At 35.7% G+C, this 10,633-nt stretch overlaps 1 protein-coding gene across 1 annotated transcript; it reads right to left on the bottom strand.

Annotated features, from left to right (window-relative positions):
• Window positions 1–310: 310 nt before the first annotated feature.
• LOC105173546 (DNA topoisomerase 1 beta) lies at window positions 311–8,734 on the bottom strand. Its single transcript, XM_011095329.3, has 16 exons — window positions 8,326–8,734; window positions 6,181–7,354; window positions 5,831–6,025; window positions 4,720–4,800; window positions 4,051–4,110; window positions 3,844–3,938; window positions 3,552–3,708; window positions 3,334–3,459; window positions 3,060–3,140; window positions 2,734–2,824; window positions 2,513–2,646; window positions 1,633–1,701; window positions 1,470–1,559; window positions 1,050–1,153; window positions 806–974; window positions 311–641 (listed from the first exon to the last, which is right to left on the bottom strand). The coding sequence occupies exons 2-16, from the start codon at window positions 7,339–7,341 to the stop codon at window positions 573–575; spliced, it is 2,682 nt and encodes an 893-aa protein (XP_011093631.1). The 5' UTR covers window positions 7,342–7,354; window positions 8,326–8,734; the 3' UTR covers window positions 311–572.
• Window positions 8,735–10,633: the final 1,899 nt, after the last annotated feature.

Genomic DNA, 10,633 nt, shown 5'->3' with positions numbered 1-10,633 from the left:
CTTTCGGGTCTTATTATTGGTTTCTTTTGGTTTAATGGATCGTGTCTTATTGAACATTATCCTGCATGGAATTATAAAGCAGACCCAGTGTATCACAGTATCATCATCGGTCTAGCACATTAAAAATCTTAAGAAAAATTCCAGTCCATGCATCGTGTTATCATACTCCAGGTGTTACATGTGTATAACAGTGATTTCCAAATCTTGAGCATTTCTTCTTTTTCATTCTCTCTGTTCCTGGATTCTTATCGCAACCTAGACAAACCAACTAAACTCGGATCAGTGAGAAGAATCAATTGGACACAAACACTGACCTCATTGAATTGTATAATTCAATAAGAAATAACGAGGAAAATTCTCACATTCAACGATGGAATTACTCAAAGATGGGATATTGACTCTGCAACTTCATTGAGATCATATAATTCAATAAGTAGGAATAAACAAATTAAACTTGCTAGCAGATGACTGTTAGCGAACTGTTTCTGCTGCAGTGCCGTTTAGAATTCTTTGTCTTCTCCTTCTGTAGGTGTCGGTGAACAGGATGTGTCCAATGAGGGCTACTAAAAGTATTAGAATCTGAAACTAGGATCAACATCCATTGCCCAGGCAAATTTCGCCAAAAGAGACTTGTTGAAAATCTGCATGAAGGAACCAGCATCATTGAGAGTCAAAAGTGGAATTTCAAAAGAAACTTAAATCAACTTGTCAGTGAAGCTAGCCCTGCAGGACAACAGCCATTACAGATACACTATACAGAAATTTCTCTAGATTCGCATAATATCAAGAGGGGATGAGCCCTAACCTTTTCAATAGGAACTTCATGGCGTTTGCACCATGCAACTGTGATCCGAGGATCAAGGTAGTTGATCTTTGATGTACCCAATGCCACAGTTTTCAAATCCTCTTTCGTCTCCTTATCCCGTTCCATTTTTTCAATCTTTGCATTGGTCTGAGCTATCTTTTTCTCTAATCTGCTCAACATTGTCACCATCAGCTAGATGATAACAATACTGGATAACCCACCCACCCAAAGAAGTATTACTTACGCATCAGGATTCAAATTCCTTTTTGGCTTCCCATCAGCACTCTTCAGTGGGGGTTTCCCCTTTTTTGCCCTAGCCAAATCTGTCTGCAGTTCTTCTAAAACACCCTGAAACAAGTAAGCCATCTTAACAACCTAATAGAAGAGAAACTAAGGCTTTAATTTCCTTCTTTTATTATTATTATTTTTTTGGGAGGGTGGGGAGGGAGCGAGGATATCTCTATACTAGAAGCAAACAAGTTTGTAGTGACAGTAGCGCATCAGCAACCAGAGATGGCCTGTGTGGTTCTAGGAGTTTGCTGTCTATAAACTAAGTAAGAAAGCCTTTTGTTTCGAACAAAACCAGCTTTAGTAGTTCACCTCAATCCTCATTGACTTCTCTCTGATAACATCTCAATATAGTAGATAGAGTTGGTTAATTTACCTTTAGTTCTTCTATCTTTTCATTCAAGCGTGTCATCTGAGCACTGTGGGACTTGGAGACAGTGCGTTGATGATTACAAATGATGGCAACCTAAGGAAGAAATGCAGATTAGAGATCTCAAAACAACTCAGCAAAATGTAGGTCATTTAGACATTGACAGTACCTCCTTGTTTGCATGCTGATAAACAACAACTTTTTCAGCAACATCTCCACCTTTTGTCTCCCTGCTCAACTGTCACATGAACCAAAAATTTAAACATAGTAAAGATAAGTGTATATTGAGTCACTGACATAAATTTTGAAAAAATTTCAATATAGGACAAGCAGGGTAAGTTGAATCAAGCGAACTGTCACTAGATATAAGGCAACATCACTGACACTGCAATATGCTTTGTTGTGCCCCATGTTTACAATGAGTAAGGCACTGATTGCAGATTATTTCAGCTGTTTAAGCCCTATTCCAATAAACAGATAATTTGCTGTTCACCAAGACAAGAACAAGTTTTACAACTGACAAAGCAAGAACAGATCAAAATTTTAGTCATCATCAGTGATTTATGTCAGGTCAAAAGCGAAACAGCAAAACCCATTGGGTCACAGCTTCAGTGAATTCAGAAAATGTAACTGGAATAAATCTAAATGCAGTTCAAAAGAACTATGTTGACTTTCCAATAGAACAGCAAAAATCAATATTAGTCACTGGTATACATGAAGTTATTATTACTGCTTTAAATACATAGTAACCATCTCCAATTCCATTCCAAAGGACTCACAAACGATATACTGATTTTTAATCTTTGGAATTTCAGTACAATCACCATCATTCTCTTTTAGGACAATGTTGCAGTCTGCATCTGCCCACACTTCACTCCAAACCCACTCTCATCCCCATAGCACAGAAGGGAGAACCAGAAGCTAGTCTTGCCACAAAGTTTTCATTTATACTTACAGCTCAGACATCCCACCAGATGAAAAAATGGGAGATCTCGCTGACATATTAACAAACACAAATTCAAGAGAAGGAGTCTCAAGTTGCAACTTACCTTGTCATCCAACGTGATAGATGCATTGTACGTACGGAAGACTTTAGCTGTCAGACCAGGCATCAGTTCCTTTAAATGAGCATTTAGTTTACTGGTATCAAGTCTGTCAAACATATCATCGCTACCCTTTTTCCCTGGACATAATACAATGCATATGTAGAAATGCATTAATAACAAATCTAGAGTGACATGCATGCTATTACAGCACATCATTTACTGACCACTACGAAACTGTTGGATTGCCTTGAACACCGGAGTTTCAACCTCAACTTCATTTTGATATCTTATAGAATCTTTACCGAGGAAATCAAACTGCAAAGAGGAAGAGAAAATCCACTCTTTATTGAATTGAAAATGCAGCCAGAATGGGGTTTTGCATGGTTCAAGTATTGACTTCCCTTCAAAACATCAACTTCTTGAAGCACTTTTAGAGGAGATGAAGTTCATTTTACAAAATCAATTTTTTCAGCAGCATCAAAATGGCGAATCTAATCAAGGAAGCATACAGGAAAGTGAATCTTAAATAGTTGTATGAAACATGGATGACCTTCAAGATATTTGGAGGCACTGGTTCGACATTTTCAACTTTTAATGTGCAGCAACCAACTGTATCAGCTTCGTCATCATCCTAAAATAACAAAATGGCTTTAAAAGGCTGTATAATTTTCAAGCAACTCATGATGGAAGTAAATATCATGAAAAGCTTGGCCAAAAAACTAAAAATTTAACCAGCAAAGAACAGCGTAAAGCTCATCATGACATGCTCCCGAAATTTCAGAAGTGATCATGCCAGATAACTGAAAAGCTGTTGCACCATATACCTTCTCATTGCCTGCCCTAAGGGCTAGTTTGTCAATAAGATAGGTGGCAACTGCTATCTGCTTCTTTGTAGGATCTTTATTCGTAAAATCCTTGGTATAAGCTGCTCGAATACCATGTATGTAGTCCTTCATTCAAACAGCATAAGATGTTAATAATTTGTCCACAACATTCATCGCCAATACATATTGCTCTTATTGGTAAATTCTGTGTCAAAAACCTTTAAGAGTCTGGCTTTCTCATATTTCTCTTTATCACTTTGTCCTTTCAAGGTACTGCTTGCTGCCAGGAAAACATATTTGAATTCCTTTGGATTAATGGGATCATTCCAATATGCCAACCATGTCACTGTATTGTCATGCCTTATTTCTTTCCAGCTGCCAAACATTAAATTCAGAAGGATTACTTTAAATTCAGTTTACATTGAATTAGGAAGCACTATATTTTTATTTATTTATTTTAATTGTTCTTTAAGAAATTCTGGAAGGTAAATTGAGATAATGAAGCAGAACCTTTCACCAGGTATAGGACACTCAGGAATTGGAGCGTCCTTTCCAATATTTATAGTGATGTCACTTGGGCGGATTCGTTTTTTCAGCTTCCCCATCTGTGTGACAATTAAGAGTACTGATTCACTAAAAAACCTAAAATGCCACTCTAATCTGCGATTGTACATACATGAATAATGTTTCATTGCTAGAAGGAACTTTCTAATACACCTTTGGATGTTCGCCACGGCCTCTGAACAATCCAGGTGGTTCAACTCTGAAGTTTCCAACCTGCAAAATGGCATGACAATCAGCTCTGGCGGAGAAGGATGAACAAGATTGATCCTGTCCTTAAAAGAAGCACCAATGTAATAGTATATTGCAGGAGAGCATCATTATTACACAGAAGCTGCATTTGACAATATTAATACCGCAGATAACCAGCTGACTTGAATTTACTGTCTAGCGGATAATCCATAGTTTCAACAATAATGTTCTTAACAAAATGCAGCAGCAGTCGAAATAAGTCATTTATAACAAATGGGGATAATCCAGACATTGTTATTCCAAACAATAACTCAACAATGTTAACTAAGACCTAAAAGCTCATCAAGCTAAAATGGGTACATGAGTTGCAAAGCAACTTCTGCCAAGATTAAGTCATTGCTAAAACTAGAGAATACCCAGGAAAAGAAAACCGGTATACTTCATGAAGAAAAACAAAAATCGGCATATAAACCTGCATGGCTCTAGAGGGCAGATGCGTCTAAATAACATGTACACTGGTTTTCTTATTTTTTTCTTTCAAAAGTTTGATGTCCATAGTACTCATTTTATGAATATCAATTTAAATAAAGTGGGAAAACAAAGAACAGACATAGATCAAGGTGAAGATCAGACCTTCTCCTTGACACCGTTAACGATAGCCCACATGTACTTTTCTTCTTGCTTCAGTTTCTCCTCTTTTAAAGCTTTCTTCTCCTGCCCAAAGAAAGAGAAAAGGCCAAGTGAAGCAAGCTGTCCTTATGAGAAAGTCATTTACATTACAGTCACTTAAATGGAGACCTTATGCAAGATACTTAACACAGAGTTGCATTTATATTCTGAAAACATATGGCTGGTCTTTCAATTTAAATTGTGCATCAAATACTAGCCAGAAAACTAATCTGCTTCTATGGCCAACTGTCATCAATAAAAAGTGTGATAAAAGAGAACACGTAAGTGAAAATACAGTTAAAAGACATTACTAAAATTGTTCTACTTAATTGCTGAAATTATTACAAAATCATTCCAATGTCGTATAGGTGGATTTTCTCTAAATATAATCATGTTCATAACATATGCGATTCACTAGTTTTACACGCTCGGGAATAAAAACCTCTAATTCACATTTCAATTGTAGGTCTCTTTATTCCATTACTTAATTTTCTCAAGGACTTTGAGTTACATAATTAACCTCGAAATCTGGCTTGTAAACAAAGTTGCAACTAAATATGGTCATACATTCCAAGGCCAAGCATGATGCAGTCCAAGCATCCAGCATAAGGTCTTAGTCAGAACACAATCAATATTTCCCAGCAAATGTTCACAGTTACTACATGCCAAAAACTGATAAGGGGCCAGCACCAAGTAGATAATCAGTTATCAGTTTTTGCTATCCTATGGTTATTTTACTAAATGCAGCACAAAGTCCTACGTGGTCTTTCGTTCATCCACTCCAATATGAGTGAGAACAACTGGAGCATTCTTTCATTGAGACAAGCAACAAAATTGTTCACCAAAATCCTCCTTAAAAACTTCAACTCAAACTGAGAAAAAAAGACTAATGAAGAACATAACAAGCTCACAAATGCTTACCATCAAGAAAAATTGTAACATGTGAGTATATTAACTGTTTCTGATGGCAAAATTCATAGAACATTAGAAAATTATCAAACAAGAAGGAAACCCGTCCATGTTCAATATCATCGCCATTACATGCAAAAGTATTTGAGAATTATTGGTGATGTACCTCAGCAGTCATCTGTTTCTTTTTCTCCTTTTCTTTCTGATGCCATTCATATATAGGAGTGAAGTCACAGTGTTCTAAGCTCTGAATAACATGATTCTTTCCTAGTATCTTCCGCCAATCTGCCATGAAGTTCTCTTTGAACTTAGGCTTATTCATGTAATCAGTATCAAGCATCACTGCATACATTGTTGCCACCTGTCGAAAGGAAAGGAAAAAAGTTGATATGATTCTGAGTAAACAAGACACACTTTAGAAACATTCTAACAAAACGACAAAACTTGCAAGCTCTCTGTGTGTCTGATTGTGAGAAAGAGGGAGAGAAGGGAGGAAGGGAGGGAAAAGTGAGGCACCTCTTCCTGTTCCGGGGTTAGGTCAACAGGCTTGCCTTTGTAGAGCATCTTAACCCCATGAGGCTTGTATGGAGGAGGAAAAATTACACCATTGTGAACCAGTGTAGTCCACTTCTGCCCTTCCCCAGAACTTGGAGGAACCTTCGATGACTTAGAATACTTTGAGTTTTTCATAACCTTCTTCGGTTTCTTACTTGTCTTCTTCGCTGATGCAGATATAGGTTTAGTCATGTTCTTCGCAGATGATGATTTCTTATCTGAAGAAGTCTGCTGCTTTATTCTCTGAGATATAGGCACATGATCTTCATCGTCTTCATCCTTCATTTCATCTTTAATGGATGTCTCTTTTGTTTTATTGGGTGTAGATGCATCTGAAAGCTTAGGTTTTTTAAGATAGGACTCACCTGCAGATTTTACGCCATCTGCCGGTCTCTTCTTTAAAATAGTCGAAGGTTTCCTTTCTGCTGAGGCTGAGCCATTTTGGTCATATTTGGCCAATAGAGGTTTTCTCTCACCGGAAATAGAAGGCCTGTTGGTTGATTCCCCAGCATTAGACTTAACTTGAAACTTGGATGACAAGGGTATTTCATCATCTGAATCTTCAGGTTTGGGGATCTTAGTCTTCTGAACCGAAGTTAAAGCATTAGGCCCTTTGTTGGCATGGTTAGAGTTGACCTTTGACAAGCCAGCCGGGAGCCTAGCACTAAGTGGTTTATCATCTTCAGAATCCTCTGAGTCCTCATTCAGTCCACCAGTGGCTTTGGTTGATGGCTTCTCATCTTTAATCTGGTGCTTCACAGAATTTGACTCATCTGTCACCGAAGTAGAGGGTCTTGGATCCACCTCCCGGGGTCTAACTGCCAATGCCTTGGCGGAGGAATTAGATGATTTTGGGCTAGCCAGAGGAGATCTAAGAGGAGGTGTCCTAGAAGAAGGGACCGTCTTGCTCTTTTGTATCATGGTGCTTTGACCATTCTGAGGTCGTACATCTGGTGATGGCCTGTTTAATGGTCGATCATGCTTCTGCGACAATGGTCTCTTTGTTTCTGAGTTTCCCTGGCTCTGCTTTGCAGAGGAGCTGCTCCTTTTGAAGACTAATGGTTCATCATCCTCATCCATATCATCCATCAACTTTTGATCGTTACAAGACTCAATGGCCATCAGTGGCTATTACCTACACATAAACATATAATACTATTAGCAACCAAAACATGAGTCCCCCCCCCCCTTCTATGCATATTTCAACAATTTTAAGAGTAGAAATGGAATTTCTGATTAGACCAAAGAAATTGAAATATTTTCTGGAATTCAAAAACATCTATTTGCTTCAATAGTAAAGTTTTAATGGTATTCCATAACCTGAACTTTGAATCATGTAGCTTTTACCGCCTCAAAGGCCATCAGAGTTTTCTCTCTCCAAAACCACAACGTGATCCATAACCTGCCCCACATCCCGATCTTCTAAACTATTATGTGGATTCAACAATCCTATCAATGCTATGGTCTACGGGTATATGCATCTAACTGTATATCAGCTCGAGTAAGATAGAAATCAAACTCCAGGCTTGAACTTTGGAATAGTTGATTAAAAGTTCAGAAAAGGACTTGCAGCTCAATACTCTACTAGTTTTAGGTGAGTAGGCATTTCATATTTATTCATCCTACATTAACCTGGTTTTGCCACCCTTAACTATTTTTTTGCACTATCTCTCAGTCACTGGAAGTAAACAGAAAAGCAAATACTTCTAGATTGTATAAAGTGTCGAGACAAGTTTGCCAGACTTTATTCTCCCTACACCAGTCAGAAATTGGTAATCGTGGACCAAAATCATCATCAAGAATCAATTGCATACTAATGCCAAAACTAGTTTTAAAATAAACCCAAAAAATCATTAACCTTCAAATTAAGCTGAGTTACCACATCAGTTTCCACACATTTTAACAAACCGTTACATGCATATGGGGAAAAAAATGGCTATGCTTCAAATCGGACCATCCCACTTTAGCAAAAACTTAAAAACCACAAATAAAACCTAAAAACAAAAATAGCAAATTAGCTTATCTCTTCGCAAAACAAAATTAACAAAAACAAACAAATTAAAAAAAAAACAACCAGAGAGCTAAATTCTTTAACACACCACGCACCTCGACCGAATAATCGAGCTTCTACTTTCCTCCGCTTCCTTTCCCCTATCCGAAACCGCTCTATGACTATTCTTCAAAATTTCATCCAAGAAAGCGCGGTAATTGTTGGGACGTACTGCTTCTCAAAAGAATCGAAGACAAATGTGTGGGTTCCGGCGTCGACGGCAACAAAAAGCGGTGGCCGGTGAATCGGAGAGAGAGAACTAGGGCACGGAGAAGTGCGAAGATGGATGCGGCGTGAGGTGTATGCTGTAAGAGGCGTATATTTTCCAATTTTTTTTCTATTTTGATCTTCGATATTGGATTCCGGACCGGATATCAGGTGGACTCCTTCCGGGCCAAAAATCGACCCGGGTCAAATTGGTATACCCACTCAAGACTCACCAAATTGAAGACTCTGCTCGTTTTCAAGCGAGTGTTTTTACGTATTGAATTTCCTTGATATATTAGGAAAGCATCGGAGTCAAAGAAGTTCGCACGACATTAGAAAAATCGGTGTTGTATAATGCGTTTTTTACCCCCAATTAAAACTCATTCATAATGTTTGCATTCGTTTTTTTGAGTGTTTTGTTGTGTTTTGTGAAAATAGAAAGAGAAAAACAAAGATAAATAAGTGTGTGTTAGAGATAATATATATGTTTGGATTTGTTTTTGGAGATAATTTAAAATAAGTATTATATATTTAATATTGTGTTTTCGGAGACAAAAATTACTATTCATTGTCAAATCATGTCTTTGGAGATAATTTAAAATAAGTATTATATGTTTAATGTTGTATTTTGGGAGGCAAAAATTACTATTCATTGTCATATCATGTCTTTTTTATATATATTTATGTATATATGTGTGTGTATATATATATATTTTATGCTAAAACAGTTAAAAACACCTAAATAAGGTGTTTTTGAATGATGACAAACATTGGGTATGTTTTGACTTGTATCCTAAATAAGTTGGAAATGAAAACAAACATAGTGATTATCTTTCTGGAAGATGTTCTGCAATAAATTTTTTCTGAAATAAGAGCGATAAATTATTATTAATTAAAGTAAATTAATTCAATCATCATATTCTAATTATTAATACCAAATAAATTAAATTCAATCAACACCTACTATGCAGTAGCAGCAACATCCCATACCTAAAGCGCAGTTCAAATCGATAATCTCTAAGATCATGTGATCTCAATTTCGTCAACTGAGTTTAAATCCTATTAGCCTTCAATTTTGAACATGGACGTGAGTATGTTGAATTTGTGAGTGAAAAAAAATATTAAATTTATTATAAAATACTATTAACTATTTTTTTGAGATTACGTTACATTTTCTTCATAAATACGAGTTTTTGTATTCCGAAAAGAGAAAAAAGAAAAAGACATTATACTTAGATATTTCTTTTCAATTTTCAACTATAATATTTTGATTAATCTTGGACACATGGGATGTTCTTGATTAGACATGTTCTTTTACCTGATTTGTTGATTCAAAAATCCATTTTGACATTAGTACAATTTTTGTATTATCCTTAAAACCGGTCTTGATGTTCCGGAATGATAGTTCTACTGAGACAACAATAGATTAGATTTAAGGTATGTGTTTCAAACCTCAGTGCTCAATTTGTTAGAACTTTTACAGACTTTAGATCAAGTTCAAATTGAATCCAAATCTAAAAGATTGGCCCTATTAGACTAATTCTATAAAAAAAATTATAAAAGTAGTGATTACATAATTACATTAATAATACTAAATTAGTAAAAAAAATACATCAATTTATTTAATAAACTCATGTTACGATAAATTCAATAATTTCACATTAGGTGGTCGTGATTTGATTAATAAACTCATGTTAATTAAGTGATCAGATAGATACTCAATATAATAAATAATTCACATTAAGTGAAACAAATGCCCACACGTATGGTGGGACTCGAATCAATAATATCAAATTTATTCATTAGACCTCAATCGCAAATACTAGTCTAAGACATCATTTTTAACTAGTTTTATAATTTTAAAGAAACATAAAAAGAAATAATAGTTTTAATATATAAATAATTATTTTTAATTTATATGTACATGTATTTTAGTTTTAAAAATATTAATAATAACATATAAGAATAATTATACTCCCCTCCTATGAGGTTTGGTGTAATTACATATAGACCCTCGTGGTTTGAAAAATTACATTTAACACCTATAACATTTGCTTTCGTCTAACAAATAAGTCCCTATGTTAATCAAAATTCACTAAATTTGATGATATTATCAAAAAAAAAAAAACTGAATGAGAATTATATTTATCCTCAATA

The sequence above is a fragment of the Sesamum indicum genome, linkage group LG11 (genome assembly GCF_026168435.1).
Source record: "Sesamum indicum cultivar Baizhima isolate 11 linkage group LG11, ASM2616843v1, whole genome shotgun sequence".
Lineage (NCBI taxonomy): Eukaryota > Viridiplantae > Streptophyta > Magnoliopsida > Lamiales > Pedaliaceae > Sesamum > Sesamum indicum.
The sequence above is the reverse complement of the archived record's forward strand: the minus strand, read 5'-3'. Positions and strand labels throughout refer to the sequence as shown.